The 21,642-nt window shown below is 43.5% G+C and overlaps 1 protein-coding gene across 1 annotated transcript in view; it reads right to left on the reverse strand.

Annotated features, from left to right (window-relative positions):
* The window catches only part of myom3 (myomesin 3), a 362,966-nt gene that overhangs the window by 12,602 nt on the left and 328,722 nt on the right, over positions 1–21,642 (reverse strand). The window contains exons 27-32 of the mRNA XM_034174111.1: positions 13,502–13,561; positions 12,882–12,949; positions 10,074–10,184; positions 9,742–9,829; positions 9,485–9,523; positions 6,217–6,322 (exon numbers count right to left, since the gene is read on the reverse strand). Coding sequence (XP_034030002.1) covers positions 6,217–6,322; positions 9,485–9,523; positions 9,742–9,829; positions 10,074–10,184; positions 12,882–12,949; positions 13,502–13,561 — 472 coding nt within the window. The remainder of the gene's footprint in view (positions 1–6,216; positions 6,323–9,484; positions 9,524–9,741; positions 9,830–10,073; positions 10,185–12,881; positions 12,950–13,501; positions 13,562–21,642) is intronic.

Genomic DNA, 21,642 nt, shown 5'->3' on the forward strand with positions numbered 1-21,642 from the left:
TACAGTACGGGCTTAACATTCTGTTGTTAACTGTGACTGCTCACTTTATCTGATGTCCTGTGTCCTCCACTGCTCCATTTTTGTAAGTACTCATTTCTGGTTTGTGCACTCCCTGGAAGATTGACTATCTTAGTTTTTCCTTGCCTTTTCACACCTTGGGTTCCCTTCACCCTGTCATGATTGGGGCTTGTATGTCGTGTCTTTTTGTTTCTTTATTTTGTTGCTACCATTCTTTGTCACTGTCATGTTTGGTGGTGGGATCTTTCTGCTCTGTCCTCTGCTTGGTGGTGGGCGTTTCCTTGTGATCCTCTCTCCAGCTTGCCACACCCCTTCCAGATCCCTCCACACACACACCTGTTTTACATTTCCTGCTAATCACTCCCTCTATTTCAGTCACACCCATCACCCTGTCTGGTTGCAAGATTGTTGAGCCTTGAGCCACTTTTGAGCACTTATTCTTCTGAGCATTTCTGTCCCGTTTTTGTCTACCCGTGTTTTTGACCTGCCTGCCTGTTTTTGACACCGTCTCTGCCTAATGCTTCGGATCCTGCTGCTTATCTTGGTCTGCCTACCTGTGTACCGAACCTGGACTGTATTTTCATTAAACTCTGTTTTACTGACATCTGAATCCTGCATTTGTGTCCAGCCACGCCATCTCGGTAAGCCTGACAGAACAATCTTGCCAGCTATGGACACAGCGGGTTCAGATCCAGCCCAGCTGACGCTACGTGCTCAGGCGCAGCAATTACCTCAGCATGAGGACAAGCTAGAAGCTCTCTGCTCCGGTTTGAATGCATTGTCACAATGTCAGGACCAACTAATGTCTGCTCTAAGCTCACAGGTGGACCAGCTGCTGAAACGCTTTGACACCCAGCTTCCTCAAGCACCTCGAGCCGAAGCTCCCGGACACCCACAGCCGGGCCCGTTAGCAGAGACACACCCACCCGCTCCAACCACAGTCATGTGTAATCAGCTGAACCGACCAGAACGCTTTTCAGGCAAATCAGGTGATGTTAAGCCGTTCATCACACAGTGTGAACTACATTTTGAGCTGATGTCAGCAACGTTTCCATCTGACCAGACAAAAATAGCTTTCATGATATCTCACCTGACGGGGCGGGTGGCGGCCTGGGCCACCGCCGAGTGGAGCTGTCATTCTGAGATGTGCCAGTCTCTCTCTCGCTTCACCGCCGCTCTCCAACAAGTATTCCAACAGACCTGTCCCGGTCGTGAGGCAGCGAGGTCACTCATGAAGCTCCGGCAAGGCAGACAGCGGGTAGCAGACTACACCATCGACTTCCGCATTCTCGCAGCCAAGAGCGAGTGGAACACGGCAGCGTTAACTGACGCTTTCATTCAGGGACTCTCCGAGGAAGTGAAAGATCAACTAATTGCCATCGAGCTCCCAGATGATTTGGATGCGTTGATCACCCTCGCCATCAAGATCGACAGACAGATATCAGACCGGTGCCAGGACCGGTCTCGTCGTGAACAGTGCTCCCTGAATTCCAGCATTAGAACTGACTCCTCCCACCAAGCTCGTCCGGCAGCCTCCAGTCCCCGACCGGATGAAGAGGTACCCATGCAGCTTGGAAGGACACAGCTCTCAGCAGAGGAGCGTCAGCGCCACCAGCGGGAGGGGCATTGTTTTTACTGTGGTCAGCTCGGCCATCTTATCGCAAGTTGCCAGGTCAGGGGTGCCCCGCCCCCAAACAAGCAAACTATCCGGGTGAGTCTGAACCAAATTTCCTCATCTCACAATTCTATTCAAGCTAAAATTAAGTCTGATGAAACATCTGTCCAAATCTCAGTATTTATTGACTCAGGATCTGATGCCAATTTAATTCATACCTCTCTTGTCAGGAGGCTGAATCTTAAATTACATCGGCTCCCACAGCCCCTGGAGGTTAAAGCTGTGGATGGCAGTCTGTTGGGGAGAATTATTCATCGCACCCAGTCAGTCCAGTAAACTTTTTCTGAGGAGCATTCAGAGAAAATTAGTTTCCATGTCTTTGATAATATGACTCACCTAACCATCTTGGGGCACCCCTGGCTAAAAAAACATTGTCCTAACTTTGACTGGGCCAACAGCCAGATTATTTATGGGGGGCCTAGCTGTGCCCACACTTGTTTAGTCAGAAAGGGGGAGCCAGCTGTAGAACTTAACCCAGATCTTTCAGGGGTACCTTTCTGTTATCATGATCTGGCACTAGTGTTTAGCAAAGCCAGGGCAAAGTCCTTGCCACCCCATCGTAGCTATGACTGCACTATTGACCTCCTTCCTGGGTCTTGTCCCCCTAGGGGGAAATTATTTTCGCTCTCCGCTCCAGAACTCCAAGCAATGGAGGAATATATCAGTGAATCCCTAGCCACAGGGCTTATTCGGCCATCATCTTCCCCGGCAGGTGCTGGTTTCTTTTTTGTGGAAAAGAAAGATAAGTCTTTGTGGCCATGTATTGATTACCGGGGGCTTAACGAGGTCACAGTAAAAAACTGGTACCCCTTACCACTACTTTCCTCAGCGTTCGAGCTCCTGGAGGGGGCCAAAATTTTCACTAAACTAGATCTTCGCAATACATACCATCTGGTCCGGATTAGGGATGGCGACAAATGGAAAACCACCTTTAATACTCCCACAGGCCATTACGAGTGCTTGGTGATGCCATTTGGGCTCACTAACGTGCCAGCCATATTCCAGTGTTTTGTGAATGATGTGTTAAGAGAGTACTTGAGTAAATTTGTGTTCGTATACCTAGACGACATCTTGATTTTCTCCCCCCATGAGGAATCTCACAAACTGCATGTCTGTACTGTACTACGCAGGTTACTGGGAAACCAGCTGTTTGTCAAAGCGGAAAAATGTGAGTTTCACAGGCCCTCAGTGTTCTTTCTGGGGTTCCTGTTGGCTGAGGGGGAGATACGTATGGATCTGTTGCTGTATCCGAATGGGCCACACCTCAGTGTCGTAAGGAAGTGCAATGCTTTCTTGGTTTTGCCAATTTCTATAGGAAATTTATCAGAAATTTTAGTACCATAGCCGCTCCTTTGCACAGCCTTACCTCCACCCACCAGTCGTTCGTCTGGTCCCATGAGTGTGAGGAGGCTTTTCAGGAGCTAAAGAAGCGATTTACGTCTGCCACTGTGCTGCTCCTTCCAGACCCTAGCCGGCAGTTCGTGGTGGAGGTGGACGCCTCGGATGTAGGGGTGGGGGCCGTCCTGTCTCAAGTAGGTGCCACAGACAATAAACTGCATCCATGTGCATTTCTCTCAAAAAAGTCATCATCAACCGAACGCAATTACAGCATAGGTGACCGCGAACTCTTGGCAGTTAAGGTGGCCTTGGAGGAGTGGCGGCACTGGTTGGAGGGGGAACAAGTACCTTTTATCGTCTTGACAGATCATAAAAATCTAGAGTACTTACACGCCGCCAAAAGGCTTAATGCCCGACAGGCCCGGTGGTCCATTTTCTTCAGTAGATTTAATTTCACCCTATCCTACCGCCCACGGAATAAGAACGGACTGGAACCGGACTCCTTATCACGTAAATTCGAACCTGACAGTTACCATCCAGTGCCCCAACCCGTTCTGCCTTCCACCTGTTTTGTTTCAGGTCTTACCTGGGGCATTGAGGATAAGGTGAGAGTGGCATCTAGGGGGAATCCTAGACCTCAGGACTGCCCTGCAAACAGGCTCTTAGTCCCTGGCACTCTGAAGGGGGAAGTTATTCAGTGGGCACATGACAGCCCCTTTGACAACCATCCCAGCATTAGAAAGACTCCTTGGTTAATTAATCAGTGGTTCTGGTGGCCCAAGATGTCACAGGACATTAAGGAATATATTTTGGCTTGCCCGGTATGCGCCGCCCACAAGTCTTCCACACAGAAACCCTCTGGTGAACTGCTTCCGTTGTCCATCCCAAAGCGTCCGTGGTCTCATATTGCAGTGGACTTTGTCACCGGGCTGCCCGTTTCAGATTCCCCATGGACATTGTCTCCGATTGGGGTCCACAATTTGTTTCTCATTTTTGGAGTGAGTTTTGTAGGTTGGTGGGGGCAACTGTGAGTCACACATCTGGTTTCCACCCACAAGCCAACGGTCAGGCAGAACGGATGAACCAGGAGTTGGAAAAGGGGTTATGGATCCTGGCCTCGAGCAACCTGACTTCTTGGGCCACACAACTGCATTGGGTGGAGTTCCCACACAATTCCTTGCCTTCATCCTCCACAGGTTATTCTCCGTTTCAAGTTGTCCATGGCTATCACCTCTCTCTTTTCCCCTCCACAGACTTGAACTCACCTGTTCCATCTGCCCTGGTGCAAATCATGCATTACCTGGGAGCAGGCACGGCAGACTCTGCGTAAGACGTCGTCTGCTTATAAGACCGGCCGACCGTGCCCGTACCCCGGCCCCACTGTATACACCTGGTCAGAGAGTGTGGCTTTCGACGTGGGACCTCCCTCTCCGTGGGACCGTTTGCAAGCTGGCTCCCAAGTTTGTCGGTCCATTTCCTGTCTCCAGGGTCATCAATCCGGCGGCGGTTCATCTGCAGCTGCCTCGGTCTCTTCGTGTACATCCATCTTTCCATGTCAGTCGTATCAAGCCAGTCAGGTCCAGTCCTCTTTGCCCTCCGGCCAAGCCCCCTCTGTCCGCCTGGTTCGTGGAGGGTGGTCCTATCTTTTCTGTTCATCGTCTTCTTTTGTCTCGCCGCTGTGGCCGGGGGGTGCAGTACCTGGTGGACTGGGAGGGGTACGGTCTGGAGGAACGCTTCTGGGTGCCCTCTCGGTTCATCCTGGACCCTTCGTTGATCCGGGACTTTCATGCTTCCCATCCTGGGGCACCTGGGCCGTCTGGAGTCGGCCATGGGGGAGGGGTGATGTCATGATTGGGGCTTGTATGTTGTGTCTCTTTGTTTCTTTATTTTGTTGCTACCATTCTTTGTCACTGTCATGTTTGGTGGTGAGAGCTTTCTGCTCTGTCCTCTGCTTGGTGGTGGGCGTTTCCTTGTGATCCTCTCTCCAGCTTGCCACACTCCTTCCAGATCCCTCCACACACACACACCTGTTTTACATTTCCTGCTAATCACTCCCTCTGTTTCAGTCACACCCGTCACCCTGTCTGGTTGCGAGATTGTTGAGCCTTGAGCCACTTTTGAGCACTTATTCTTCTGAGCATTTCTATCCTGTTTTTGTCTACCCGTGTTTTTGACCTGCCTGCCTGTTTTTGACGCTGTCTCTGCCTAATGCTTCGGATCCTGCTGCTTATCTTGGTCTGCCTACCTGTGTACCGAACCCGGACTGTATTTTCATTAAACTCTGTTTTACTGACATCTGAATCCTGCATTTGTGTCCAGCCATGCCATCTCGGTAAGCCTGACACACCCGAAGTGGGTTGATACTGTATTTTTGTTTTGCCTAGTCCGTGTCCAGTTTTTGTCCACCACTCATCTACTGTAATTAAACCATGGCATCTTTTGAATCCATGTGTTTTACTGACCTGCATCTTTGGGAAATATCAGACTCTGTTTAAATCCTGGCCTCAAATCATAACAGATGCACTTTTTAAAAATGACTGTTTTTGCCATAAATGGAAGCTGATGATACATTTCTACTTATGTATCTTTAGTGATGGCAGTTTTTTCCTTTTATCTGTTTCTTTAGCAGTGCTAATTTTCCTTAATTTCAATTAAGGACATCATAAAGACTACAAGCTGAAATAAAAAGTCATATTTTTGCCTGTTATGTTCAGTTTGTAGGTATTAGCAGGTTATAAAGTTGTTCACGCTCTTTAACTCATTGATTGCCAGCCATTTTCAAAGGTCAGAACATCCCAGTGCCAGGATTTCTTCAGCATTTGAGTGTTTTTTCAAGACCCATAGAAAATTGAGTTCTATGTCCATGTCAACAACAAACATACCAAAAGAAAAGAGAAGAAAAAGAAAGTGGCTCGATGACGCGTCTTTGGCGCGGGGCATTACTATCGGAAAAGACGCGTTTTAGAGTCAATGGCATCGAGTGAGTTAAGTATAAGTTACAATTGGAACTGTGGCTTCACATTTTACAGGAATTATTAACTCATGAGGAATACTTTTCATTTGCTTAGCCATGCTTGTGTGGATGCTTTTTGATTCAGGATGTGTTGAATTTTTTAGTACCACACTGAGCAGCAGGTGCACACAGGATGTTAGGTAGGAGAAGTGCCCTTTGTGTGTAAACTCACTTGAAGTGCCAGCTGGTCTTCAAATAACTTATGTAGTACTTGAGCAAGCAATAGAGCCTGAAACCTTCTGCGGTGCACTGAATCCTCAGTGGGCCTGCTGACAATGCTGGACAAAGTGACACAGAGAGAGAGAGACAGACAGATCGAGAGAGAGAGAGAGAGAGAGAGAGAGAGACATGATGGGGCTGCTGGGTTATTTCAGGCCCTATCTTGACAGTCAGTGGTGCACGGTGTGAAGTGCACATGCCTGACTAATTTGTGCTATTCATTCATTTTCTGAAGTTGCTTATTCCAATTAAAGGTCCCAAATAGGGGGCTGGAGCCTATCTCAGCTGTCATTAATCGACAGGTGGGGTACATCCTGGACAGGCCACTTCTGCTATTCAAAGCATGTGTAATACGACTTCAAAGTTGGGAGGTAGGCACAAGACGGTTTGATTTATCAATTTCATCACATTGCTGCCATCATTTCTTTTAAGATGGAGTGCAGCTGTCTGGTATTTACAAAGTGGCAAGAAATAGGAGGTTTTCTGTTGTATTACAACCCCAATTCCAATGAAGTTGGGACATTGTGTAAATAAAAACAGAATACGATTTGCAAATCCTCTTCAACCTATATTCAATTGAATACATGACAGAGACAAGATATTTAATGTTCAAACTGAAACTTTTTTGTTTTTGTGCAAATATTTGCTCATTTTGAAATGGATGCCTGCAACACATTTCAAAAAAGCTGGGGACAGGGGCAACAAAAGACTGGGAAAGTTGATGAATGCTCAAAGAACATCTGTTTGGAACATTCCACAGGTGAACAGGTTAATTGGAAATAGGTGAGTGTCATGATTGGGTATAAAAGGAGCATCCCCAAAAGGCTCAGCCATTGACAAAGATGGGGTGAAGATCACCACTTTATGAACAACTGTATAAAAAATAGTTTAAGAACAATGTTTCTCAACATTCAATTGCAAGAAATTGAGGGATTACACCATCTACAGTCCACAATCTAATCAGAAGATTCAGAGAATCTGGAAAACTTTCTACACGTAAGCGCAACGCCAAAAACCAACATTGAATGCCCGTGACCTTTGATCCCTCAGGCGGCACTGCATTAAAAACTGACATCACTGTGTAAAGGATCTTACCGCGTGGGCTCAGGAACACTTCAGAAAACCATTGTCAGTTAACACAGTTCGTCATTACTTCTACAAGTGCAAGTTAAAACTCTACCATGCAAAGCGAAAGCCATACATCAACAACATCCAGAAACACCGCCGACTTCTTTGAGCCCGAGCTCAAATGGACAGACACAAAGTGGAAAAGTGTGCTGTGGTCAGATTTCAAATTGTTTTTGGAAATCATGGACGTCGTGTCCTCCAGTGCTAAGTTCAAAAGCCAGCATCTGTGATGGTATAGGGTGTGTTAGTGCCCATAGCATGGGCAACTTGCACATCTCTGATGGCACCATCAATGCTGCCATCCAAGCAATGTCTTTTTCAGGAACGTCCCTGCTTATTTCAGCAAGACAATGCCAAGCCACATTCTGCGCATGTTACAACAGCTTGGCTTCATAGTAAAAGAGTGCGGGTACTAGACTGGCTTGCCTGCAGTCCAGACCTGTTGCCCATTGAAAATGTGTGGCGCAAAATGTGTGGCGCATTAGGAAATGCAAAATACGACAACAGAGACCCCGGAAGTTGTACATCAAGCAAGAATGGGAAAGAATTCCACCTACAAAGCTTCAACAATTAGTGTACTCAGTTCCCAAATGCTTACTGGGTGTTTTTAGAAGGAAAGGTGATGTAACACAGTGGTAAACATACCACTGTCCCAGCTTTTTTGAAATGTGTTGCAGGCATCCATTTCAAAATGAGCAAATATTTGCACAAAAAACAAAGTTTATCAGTTTGAACATTAAATATCTTGTCTTTGTGGTGTATTCAATTGAATATAGGTTGAAGAGGATTTGCAAATCATTGTAATGTTTTTATTTACATTTCACACAATGTCCCAACTTAATTGGAATTGGGGTTGTAATAACATAATAAAAATGGGTGTTTGTGCTAAAATTTTGTGGGTTTTTTTGCAGTGGGGGGGGGGGGGCACTCAGAGGGGGTCTCGCCCAGGGAGTAATTCAGTATAGAACCGGCACTGGACATTCCCCTGGACATCGTCTCTGACCGTGGTCCGCAGTTCATCTTACAAGTCTGGAGAAGTTTCTGTGCTGTCCAGGGGGTCTCAGTCAGTCTGTCTTCCAGGTCCCACCCCCCGACAAATGGACAGGTGGAACGGACCAACCAGAATCTGGAATCCGTACCGAGATGTGTTTCCTCTTCACATCTGATGGACTGGAGTCTCCATCTTCCCTGGGTGGAGTATGCCCACAACAGTCAACTCTCATCAGCAAATGGCCTTTTTCCATTCAAAGTATCTCTGGGACACCAAGCTCCTCTGTTCCCATCACAAGAAGGAGAAATAGCATTTCCATCTGTACTAGTCCACCTCAGGCGGTGCCACTGTGTTTGGAGAACTGTCCATTTCGCCTTCCTCAAGACCTGGACCTAAAGCCGTACAGACCGGCACAAGACCTCCGCCCCTGACTACCAGCCTGGGCAGGAGGTGTGACTATCCTCTCGGGACATCCCATTGCAAACCGAGTCTCCTGAGTTGGCACCTTGCTATACTGGACGTTTGTCATCGACTGGGTGGTGAATCCTTCTGCTGTTCGCCTACATCTGCCTGTGTCCCTACGGATCCATCCAGTCTTCCACGTGTCTTGGCTGAAGCCTGTCCACAGCAGGGCCCTCTGTCTGCAGGGACCCCGCCTCCTCCTGCCCAGATCATCGATGGCCATCCCACCTGGACCGTCAAATACATCCTGGACGTCTGATGTAGGGGTCAGGGGTTTCAATATCTCGTGGACTTGGAGGGGTATGGCCCCAAGGAGTGCTCCTGGGTGAAGAGGAGTCTCATTTTGGACCCTTCCCTCATTTGTGGCTTATACAAACTCCTTCCTGACCACCCCGGTAGGTCACCAGGGGGCTCCCATTGAAGGGGGGGGGGGCTGCCCTGTCTGTCTGGTGAGTGCCAGCAACTGTGTGGCATTGTGTGATGTGTTTGTGGCAGATAGTGGCAAGTGCTATACTAGTGGTTTCTAAAGGCATTCCAGGAATGAATGACTGTCTTCAGTTATACCCAGTTATGCAATTTTATCTACAGCAGTGCTGGTTTTAAAAAGGTCACCGTACATTTCCTGCCATGAATAACTTACCACACTTGTTACTCAGCTCCTGGAGAACTTTGTCGAAGTCTGTAAATAAAATGAACAATTGAACAGTCAGACTGTTTCATATTCATGCTGGAACTCAATAAAAAGCACAATTACAGGTTGGAATCACGCCGGCTGAATGTTAAGATGTCATTGTGGGACAAAAGCAAAACGGCACAACATTGCCTCACAGTCTCTATGGATAGTTTAGTGACAACTCAAATGCTGCTCAATATGCTGGCAACAAAGTCGCTGCTCACCTTCACCACGTAATTCTAAGGTACTGACATCCTTTCCTCTCCCATCTGCCACCACGGCTGTATATGAGCCTGCCTCTGACTTTGTAACCTAAAGGGACAACATCCGATGCATTAAAGTTAATATAGTTTTTAAAATTAAATACTCATAACTCTTGTGGACATTCCGATACTCAAATTCATCTTTACTTTCCAGTGGAACTCAGAAATATGAGAAGAACTCGGGACACAAAATGAGACCTGTCTCGACTTAATCCTACAACCAACTATCTTTGTCAGCTCATTTCTTTCACCACATTATACTGATTCATATTCAACCGATTTGTCCTGACTACCTGTGACACAGTGAGGCTGCTGAGCCCCGATGACTTGTCATACTCGGCTTCCTTCACCGTCACACCATCTTTAAACCACTCCAGAGTTGTGTCCTTGTTTGTGTTCGTCACCTATAGGAAGAGATATGTCATGTCTCTGACAACAAATAAAGCAACAAATTGCTTTCATGTGTGGAAGATGTTGATTCCTCATAAAAAAAAAAAAAAAAATTAAACTCCTGCTTCTAATGCACAGTAAATAAGAGAACAATTATATTTAAGATAACTATTACCTCTGCCAAGGAGGTTATATTTTCATTAGCATTTGCTTGTTTGTTACCAGAGTATCTAAAACAAAACAAACAATCAAAAACGTATTTTAATTAAATTTTAATTTCGCACAAATCTGCGTAATGTGGCCAAAATGGTGTGTCAAAATACAGATTTGAGAAGGTGGACTGCTTGACAACAAATAGGCTTAACACCAGTAACAAACAAACCACTCTGTCATATATAAAATATTTTTGAAATATATGAAGCCGTATATATTGAATATTTTTCTTATTACATCAGAACATAGATATTTAGGCGATTGCATTCCTAGGCTATGAAAAACCTGAGCCATGTGCCCTGTGTATCATGTGAGTCTATCCCCTCCAATTTGTTGACACTATAACTCAAAAGCAATGCCAACTAAAACGTCATATAATAAATATACAAACTCATTAAGATCAGGTGAACTAAAGGCATTTTTATGCTTCTTCTACTCTGTAACTCCGTGGCCACGCAATCGCTTTGACGCAGTTGTGAACCTTTTGAAGTTCTCTGGATTAACGTGTCGATTGCTGTCGCAATGCATTTTCTTGCCAGAACAGCAGGGGCACAACATTTTTCACAAAGACTGACCTGTTATTCGATGATGTCTATGGTCATGAAAGTCATTGATTGTGAAATTCTGGAAATGATGTTGTTAGTGAAACATACAGTCTCCATACAGTCTCTTGTCATCTTGATATGTAGTTACAGTTTTCGGGAGGTGCACATCAGGCTATTGAGACAGGCTTAGAGGTGGCCAGGAAAGATGAAGCGGACTCTGCGTTGCTATGGAGCCGCAGATATAGAATAGCATAAATTGGGCTCAACTCCAATAGACATGTCTGCCACCTGCTGGATGGTTAGTTTATGCTGGACTGATGATGGATTAGGAGCAGGTGTGAATGTAAGTTCTTTACATAAATGTATTAAATCAAAGAAGAAAATCATTACTTTTTGACTATTTCAAACCAGTTTGCTCTAAACCACAAATAATTTACAAGTCCACCAAAATCTGTGCAATGAATGTAGCAGAAGCTGGCACTCTTACTTCTTTCTTTTATTTATAGGTCAGGTGGCAAACAAGGTCACCACTGTTTATGCAGGCAGGATATCTGAAAACGTACTTTAAATTTTGATTTGGATGTGACCCCGATATTGATATTGTGGAAGAGCACATTATAAGCCTTGGCAGATGTCTTTATTATTTTTGGTGTGATTGACTGAAATAAAAAGAGATGTTGCCAAAACCAAATTAAAACTGTGGATATCGATATATCATTTATTTTTTTTTGGCATTTTCATACTCATAATATATAAATCCTTTGTAAAGAATGCTGAATTGCCTGAAGTGAATGAACTGCATCATCAGTTGTTCTGCAATGTAACATACAACCCCTGTCATTTCTATCATCTGTACTATTTTATGGATGAGAGAAGTATGAATTTTACAACATACCTTTTTATTCAAGTATCATTCTAAACACACATGGGGGTATGTATTGTACTCCACTTTTTTTTTTTTTTATAAATTGGGCATTACAAAATTTCTTAATTTGCAATTAATCCGTTTGCACAATTCAAGGTACCCAGAAGACTAAGAGCTTACAAAAACAAAAATTAAAGCTAAACCACAGTGTGTAAGATTCAGGGGTATGTATGAGCAGAAATGGAATGTTGCATTCATAGCAATCTGTTCATTAGTGTATAATAAGTTTAGAATGAGCCCATCATATCTACATGGGAGTGAGCCCCATCATGGAGGACGCCATGTTGAGCCATCATCTTGATCCAGTAGGCCAAAGCTCACATACTTACTCAGACTTTGTGCAGTAAGTGCAACTGGAAGACCGATGATCAAGAAGAAGAGGAATATGTGTTTTTTTTTCCTGTATACACTGTCTACTAGTTGCTAGTGCAGGTTAGTAAGTTTGAAAACCCTCATTTTTGTGAAATGGAGGATTACACATTATGTTATCACAAGAGAAGGCAGGGGAGCATGAATCTTCACCTTCAAAGAAGTGAAAACATGATGGAAAACAAAAACGTGACAGCATAATGCATTCTTCAACTTCACCACTAGATGACACTAGATCCTACTTACTGTAGCTTTAAAGACTTATTTAATTAAATTATTTTAATTATTTGGGGAAGTTATAGTTTAGTAGTTAACGGGTGGGCTTGAGATCAGAGGAGCCTGGGTTCAACTTCCTGCCAGACCAGAAAATCACAAAGAGCCCTTGCACATGGTGCTTAATCCACCAGTTGTTCCCGGTGTGAGGATGAGTGCCTTGCATGGCAGCACCCTGACAACGGTGTACATATGTGTGTGAATGGGTGAATCTAAGGCATCAATGTAAAGCATTTTGAGATTCAGATAAAAACGTTAAATGCAGTCCATTTGCCATTACGCATCACACATTTTTCTATTTCCTGTGTTCTCTAAAATGATAAATTTGTTAGTCTGACATTGCTTTGCATTTAGTTAACATATGCCATTGAATGTAGAAGGAATACCTTGCATTTTATAATCACTTCACAGTCTTCATTCACACTCCACGACAGAAATTCCAGGAAATGTGGTCCTTGGAAAACAGAATAAACAATTGTGAACCTTGAAAACATCAAACAGTAATTTTGTCAGTCAGTTTCTGATGTTTATTTCACTATTACACTGTTTGATGCCCAAGTAACAGTGAGAACAAACACTATATTGTGTCACTGTCTGTAATGGAGCTGCTGCACAGAACAGCCACACTGTGTGGACACTGAACTGGAAAATGTGGACACAGTGTGAGACGGTCTGTTTGCGATTAAGCAAGCAAATGAATGGGTTCAGATTCAAACAAGCCTCAAAGGAACTTAACATAAACAGTCCTCTTCATATATTGACACAACTGTATTGTTTCACACAGTATCAGTTTTATGTAAAATTATATAATAGCTGAGTGGATCCTTGTCATTTGATTGGTGGCTTGTATGTCACGTGACATGGATTATTTGTACCATTTGCCATTGTGTTTCCCTGACTGTGCAATTGTTCTTTTTATATATTCATACCATTGAACTCATAAACATTCATTATTTGAACACTAATATATATATATATATATATATATATATATACCCTTTCTTACCTAATTTTCTTTGATGTTCACGTCGTTTTGCATCCGCCAAGGCCCATGCCTGATGGAACTCTAGCAAATACACAAACATCATCAATCTGAAGGCATGTTAAAAATCCTACTGTACAACAGTGAACCTGAGTCAGAGACTGAACAAAATTTGCAGATGCACCAGAAACTGCAACTGATTCTGAACAAGAATATTTTTAAAAGTCACTGTGTCACAAATCAGAATGAGCAATTGCTGATGATAAAATGACTCAAGTAAGATAGGCTTTATCTTGATGATCCATAAAGTGTAGTGTAATTTTTTTGTTAAAGAAAGATGTGTTAATGAAAAACTTATCATGATAATACGTAATGCCAGAAAAGGGGTTCGTTGCATATTTCTGATGACAGTGAACAGATGTTTAAGAGAAAATATGTTTTGTGCTAAATGTATGTTTTCTTTCAAAGGAAAGTACGTTGTATAAGACCAGAATTTTGGCATTAAAGGTATACTTTGAGTGAAACACTTAATCTGTGAAGAAAATGAATATTGGATTAAATATTGGATTAGAGGAGTAAATTTTCATGGCTCAGGGCCTGCTGACTCAGAAATGAAACCCACTGGCCTGGATTTTTCCATTACAAGTTTTTTTTTTTTTTTTAACACTTTTTAACAAGCACTGGGTGGGGGACTTCGACAAATTGATCTAATTTGTGTTTGTATAATGATGTCATAAATAACTGATTTCATTGAGGTAAGAATTGCTAAGTTTAGAAAGGTCAGCCCATTTGGGAGGAGTCGTTGACACTTGAGTATATAAAAATGCATCGTCAGTCATTGTATTTTCGAAGCTGTGCTTGCTGTTCCTGACGACTGTGGATTTACGCTTCCTTTTTTTCCAGTAAAACAATAAAAACTGCTGCTTTGGGACTTTGATTCTCTCTGATTTTTGTGGACACCGTTAAGGAAATGATTTTATGAATGTGCACCTAAAATACTTAAGCCCTGGTCCCACCGAATAACGAAGGATGAATAATGGATGAAAAAGCCCTCCGTAAAGCTAGGACATCTTACTACTCATCACTAATTGAAGAAAATAAGAACAACCCCAGGTTTCTTTTCAGCACTGTAGCCAGGCTGACAAAGAGTCAGAGCTCTATTGAGCCGAGTATTCCTTTAACTTTAGTAATGACTTCATGACTTTCTTTGCTAATAAAACTATTAGAGAAAAAAATTACTCATAACCATCCCAAAGACATATCGTTATCTTTGGCTGCTTTCAGTGATGCCGGTATTTGGTTAGACTCTTTCTCTCCGATTGTTCTGTCTGAGTTATTTTCATTAATTACTTCATCCAAACCATCAACATGTCTATTAGACCCCATTCCTACCAGGCTGCTCAAGGAAGCCCTACCATTAATTAATGCTTCGATCTTAAATATGATCAATCTATCTTTATTAGTTGGCTATGTACCACAGGCTTTTAAGGTGGCAGTAATTAAACCATTACTTAAAAAGCCATCACTTGACCCAGCTATCTTAGCTAATTATAGGCCAATCTCCAACCTTCCTTTTCTCTCAAAAATTCTTGAAAGGGTAGTTGTAAAACAGCTAACTGATCATCTGCAGAGGAATGGTCTATTTGAAGAGTTTCAGTCAGGTTTTAGAATTCATCATAGTACAGAAACAGCATTAGTGAAGGTTACAAATGATCTTCTTATGGCCTCAGACAGTGGACTCATCTCTGTGCTTGTTCTGTTAGACCTCAGTGCTGCTTTTGATACTGTTGACCATAAAATTTTATTACAGAGATTAGAGCATGCCATAGGTATTAAAGGCACTGCGCTGCGGTGGTTTGAATCATATTTATCTAATAGATTACAATTTGTTCATGTAAATGGGGAATCTTCTTCACAGACTAAGGTTAATTATGGAGTTCCACAAGGTTCTGTGCTAGGATCAATTTTATTCACTTTATACATGTTTCCCTTAGGCAGTATTATTAGACAGCATTGCTTAAATTTTCATTGTTACGCAGATGATACCCAGCTTTATCTATCCATGAAGCCAGAGGACACACACCAATTAGCTAAACTGCAGGATTGTCTTACAGACATAAAGACATGGATGACCTCTAATTTCCTGCTTTTAAACTCAGATAAAACTGAAGTTATTGTACTTGGCCCCACAAATGTTAGAAACATGGTGTCTAACCAGATCCTTACTCTGGATGGCATTACCCTGACCTCTAGTAATACTGTCAGAAATCTTGGAGTCATTTTTGATCAGGATATGTCATTCAATGCGCATATTAAACAAATATGTAGGACTGCTTTTTTGCATTTGCGCAATATCTCTAAAATCAGAAAGGTCTTGTCTCAGAGTGATGCTGAAAAACTAATTCATGCATTTATTTCCTCTAGGCTGGACTATTGTAATTCATTATTATCAGGTTGTCCTAAAAGTTCACTGAAAAGCCTTCAGTTAATTCAAAATGCTGCAGCTAGAGTGCTAACAGGGACTAGAAGGAGAGAGCATATCTCACCCATATTGGCCTCTCTTCATTGGCTTCCTGTTAATTCTAGAATAGTTTAAAATTCTTCTTCTTACTTATAAGGTTTTGAATAATCAGGTCTCATCTTATCTTAGGGACCTCATAGTACCATATCACCCCAATAGAGCGCTTCGCTCTCAGACTGCAGGCTTACTTGTAGTTCCTAGGGTTTGTAAGAGTAGAATGGGAGGCAGAGCCTTCAGCTTTCAGGCTCCTCTCCTGTGGAATCAGCTCCCAATTCAGATCAGGGAGACAGACACCCTCTCTACTTTTAAGATTAGGCTTAAAACTTTCCTTTTTGCTAAAGCTTATAGTTAGGGCTGGATCAGGTGACCCTGAACCATCTCTTAGTTATGCTGCTATAGACTTAGACTGCTGGGGGTTCCCATGATGCACTGAGTGTTTCTTTCTCTTTTTGCTCTGTATGCACCACTCTGCATTTAATCATTAGTGATTGATCTCTGCTCCCCTCCACAGCATGTCTTTTTCCTGGTTCTCTCCCTCAGCCCCAACCAGTCCCAGCAGAAGACTGCCCCTCCCTGAGCCTGGTTCTGCTGGAGGTTTCTTCCTGTTAAAAGGGAGTTTTTCCTTCCCACTGTCGCCAAGTGCTTGCTCACAGGGGATCGTTTTGACCGTTGGGGTTTTTCCGTAATTATTGTATGGCCTTGCCTTACAATATAAAGCGCCTTGGGGCAACTGTTTGTTGTGATTTGGCGCTATATAAATAAAATTGATTTGATTTGATAATGAGCCACGTTTTGGTACAAGTCCAGTTATTCAACAATCGTGGGAGCCCTAAGCCCCACAAGCCTTAAGCGTCACTAAAAGAATAATGTGATCGCCGGCCACAATCCCTAAGTTTCACTAAAAGATGCAGACTTTAGAGAAAGTTGAGGCCGCGGTCTGCTGTGTTTACTAATAAAAGTAATTTAAAGGGTAGAAAGCATAGTACCATACTATGTCAGTATGCTAGCCATATGAAAGGGAAAGTAAGTGCTTCTTAAGTCTATAGAATCTGACTGTGTTGATGCAGGGAGATCATTCTACAAATCAGCACTACACACCAGCTCACACAAATGCTGCTTGCCGGCAAATGACGCAATCGACAGGCGTGAAAAAATTCACGCATGAGCACGAAGGTTCAAGGTTGGCTCATGCAAGCACACGTGATTCAAATACATCAGGTTTTTGCAAAAAAAAAAAAAAAAAAGGTCGGATACTTTTCTAACAGACCTCATATAAGATGCCTAGAAGTAGGTTTAGGTTTGAGATATTCCACATGGTTTGTAAGTAGCAAACACAAAATACTTGAGATTGCTGCAACAGCCAACGGGCCATCCTCAATTTGAATGTCATCCAGTGTAGTAATGGGTATTAAGTTTGCAAAGCATATTCCTCTATGATCTTTATGGACACGTCTGCAGAGACAGGACGGTCTCAAGTGGACGAATTTCCCTTCCTGCCACATAAACTGCACTATCACCATAGTGTATTTTCTGGATCAATTTCCCTGCTAAGATAAGGGATTCCATACCCACATTCATCATAAGCCTTGCAGGGTCTCTAATCTCCTGCTCCGTGGCCTGCTATAAAGTCCTAATGTTACCCTCCCTGTAGAGCTCTATCTATGTTTCCAGACAAGATGGCGGCACCTTCCCCCAGTAGGGTGACGGCTGTCCACCATCAGCAAGCCACGGCGGCCCTAACGCGAAGGCCAGTTATCAATAAAACTAAAGTGTTGCTGTCTACAAAATTGTGCCAGCCACCTATTTAATGATGTCAGCCTGCTAAATGCCTTATCATTACCCAGGGAGGGGAGGGGGCCAGAGACTGGACCAGAGACAAGTCCTCTCTATGTCCATTTTTGTGACCTTGGAGTGTTTCATCCTGACATCATTGGCGTCAACGTGAATAACTATGTGGCCGTATCTGGTGTCATGTTCCTTTGTCTGTCTACCCTTCTGCAGCATCAGGACCCTTAGATGAGAGGGAATGTTGGGAGCTCAGGCCCCAGGAATACATTTAACACCAGCTGGTGTCGGTAACCTGACTTTGCGAATGATGGAATCCCTTATCACTAATGCCCAGTGTTTCGGCCTGGAGATAGGAGTGGAAGACACCCGTGGGCTCCCAGGAATAACAGGCAAATCCAAGGGAGAAAACCGATTCACAGTGGTGAGTGTGATCAGGGTACCGCAACCGGGTGCAAGCTAACCACTCGCGAAATGCTAACCACTCCTAAGAATCACATAGGAGTAAAATAATGAGCAAAAATAAAATAAAATAAAATCACAGCAGTTACACTAACAGAAGTATTAGACTGGTAACATAAATAAAAGAAATGATAACAAAAACATGTGTACCAAACTAGTGCAAGCTAAGCACTAGCAAAATGCTAAACACTCCTAAGATTCACAACAGGAAATGTAGTTAAATAAGATTCACAATAGATGCACTTAAAAACTAAAAGAAATGGTAAACAGAAATAGAAGAAACAAATACAACCTTGTTGTGATTACATGGCCGTCAATTCAGCACGCAGTCTGTTGGAAGCAAGTTGCCAGATCTGTGAACCAGCAGCAACAGCAACAACAGCATGGGGCAATTTGTGTATGAGGTACTATGAGGACAAACAAGGATTTTAGAGGCATGTTTGTCGTGAGGACAAGGCTGTTAAAAGCCCATTATCCGAGCACCTGGCAGCTACTAGGACAGGGTATTTTGGACACGCTATTTTGGCTCAGCACTCTTGCGCACTAAAATCCCACCTGCTTTGTGTGCTGGATGCTGTATATAAAATAATTATTTTGTAGTGGATTAATCATTTTCTGTCACAGTTTGGCAGTTGAAAACACCTCTAATCATTTCTGGAATCACAGAGGACTGTTTCATCTGGATCCTTTTTTCCTCTCTCTCTGTCTCGTGCGCTCGAGGTGGAGAACATATTTGGAACGGGTAATTATTTGTAATGTTTATATTGTAATAGCTTGGTAAAACAGTTTCCTTCTTTATAAGCAGCTGTAAAACTATGTTTATGATAGATTTAACATCTTGTTATAATGGATCAGATGAGGCGCATTCTGTGCGCTCAAGAAGAGCATTTACACAGAACACAAGCTTGCAAAAGAGCGATTTTGCAGACATTAACGGATGAACGTAAAGTTAAACGTTTGGTCACAGTGTCAAAATGACTGTAAGCTATGGAAGAAATACAGCCAGTGAGAAGAAGCACAGAGGCGATTGTCCAGGACTGTACAGGAGCATCTTCACAGCATCTTTTTTGGCCTATATTTAAAAAAAATGTGACAACATCTTGAATGGGTGCTGTGAATTGAAAACCCAAGTGTGGGAGGGCTGGAGGTTTGGACCAAACCAATGCCTAAACATGCACCAACATTGCATTACATGCTGCTACATGGATCTTATGCGGTGACACGAGCCATTCGAGGCTGGACGGGGCTGAAATGACAGGTCGGTCATGGCTCACTAGAGGCTGATACGTGGCACATGTGAGGTACAGAGAGGCACACAGAAGCACTTTAGTAGCGTGATAGCTTAAAACGTGGATCATTCTTCAAATAATCGCTGACACATCAATGCGTGGCTCATTATTCATGGCTTATTATTCGGTGGGACCGAGGCTTCAGACTCGTGTCTGGTGAGTACGGACTTTGTCCTAAAATTCTCCATGACAAAAGCATGGTCTAAATTGCATAATGCAATTGCATTTCTGCTACGTCCACCTCCACTTTGCTATTTAAAAGACACATGATCTGACCACAGAGTACTGTGCAGCATGAAAAATATTGTATTTTTTTGTTATCAATATCATTTGAAAATCAGTTTTAAAGGAACTGATATGACTGCCTTCGTACTCCTGAAAAGTTAGTCAATTGGATAGCTTGGATATTAGGTCTCTTTGGATCCATAAGCCCCCGTCGCACATAGCAAGAATGCAAGACCCTCAGGAACCATGCCAGACATGGCAAATATTGCCATAATCTGAAGCAGTCAGGAGGAAAAGAGGCATGGTCAGAACACATCCAGATTACCTCGTCCACACCTGCACGATGGCATCCAAAGCGCATGTAGACAACAGGTAGATGACACAGACTGTTGTCAGACGGCCATAAAAGGCGCTGAAAACTGCCCAATGTCCAAACGTCTGGATGGCAACCACGGGACCAGAGTGGGAGGGAGTGCTGTGTTCCTCATGCACACGTGCACACTCGTGGGGCCGAAATTATCACTCAACCTCTTGTCTGTCTTTGTGTGTATATGTGTATGCATAATGCTGCATGAGCCACTAAGCGCCCAGGCACGCGGGGCGCACGTGCCACCGGACAACTTTGCTGAAAGTTTGCTGGCAGTGTCCCAAGCAGTCCGATATGTCAGATGGAGCCTTTTCAGCAAACTTTAATTTCTTTTTTCTGTTTTGCTCACTTCAGGAGCACAACACAACTCTGGACACCGCGATGGGATTTATTTTTGTGTGGTTCATTCCAGCACACAGCAGCCAGGTGAGAGGATTTTAACCACAGGCCGCGGTCTGGTTCCACGTCCACATCTGTGCTGTGAAACACTCCTCGGCCATTGTTGGTGAGATTCGTGTTTATTAATGCTGTCACAGCCTGGTACAACAGTTCCATGTCATATCTCCTACAGAGTTAGAATGTGCTCATATATTTCAGCGGTGAGATCCATTCAGCTCCGAGTCTGACGCATGCAATGACGCGTTACTGTGCACCATGGAGAGGTGCAGCTGCCATGTTATATACAGATATAATGCAGGCAATAGTTCACATTAATTACATCACCCATGGGAAGGAATAGAAAAATATCTGTACTGTAAGGTCTATTGTGAATATAACAGCCTGCTCAGATTTGTGGCACAGTAGCGCACGGTGCTTTTGGTTTGATAGCCACTGTTCACATTCACTGTACATGATAATAATTCATAATTATTGTCATGATGAAGCATGCCACATACATTTCAATAGTTCCTTTGCGCTCCTGGGGGGTGGGGGGTAGACATTATTATACATGGCATGTGCAGGTCCATCTCAAGGTTCCCTGGTATTAGCTCAAATCATTATGGATCCTGTTTTGCAGCCATCGGAATATGTAAATTGCGGTCAGATGGTCCTCAGACATGGACATGGACGGCCGTCAGATAGGTGTCCCATCTTTACGGCACCTGGAGGGTTTTGAACATGTGCATCACACTCGGGGCCACCGGCCGATTTTGACCAACTGCATGGACTCTTGCAGATGGCTGTCAGAACCTTTTGGAACTGAAACCCAACACTTTTCAGATGTGCACCGATTTGTCATTCTGCGCGATTCTGGCTATGTGTAATAGGGGTATTAAGTACCACTGGAAAGACTTTGAGTCAAAAGAGCAGTTACCTAAGAAGACTCAGATGAAGAGTAACTTGCATTGTTAGGGAACGTCAGCTTTGACATTTTGGCCATGTGGCACATTTCTCTTTGCATGATCCAGCACACAGGTATCTGAGCGCTCAGGACCTCAGTGGCTGGAGAAGGCCAAGAGGATGCCCACGGTTCACCTGGCTGTGGCAGATAGATTGTTATTTTAGAGATGTAGGG

Source organism: Thalassophryne amazonica, chromosome 7 (genome assembly GCF_902500255.1).
Source record: "Thalassophryne amazonica chromosome 7, fThaAma1.1, whole genome shotgun sequence".
Classification (NCBI taxonomy): Eukaryota; Metazoa; Chordata; class Actinopteri; order Batrachoidiformes; family Batrachoididae; genus Thalassophryne; species Thalassophryne amazonica.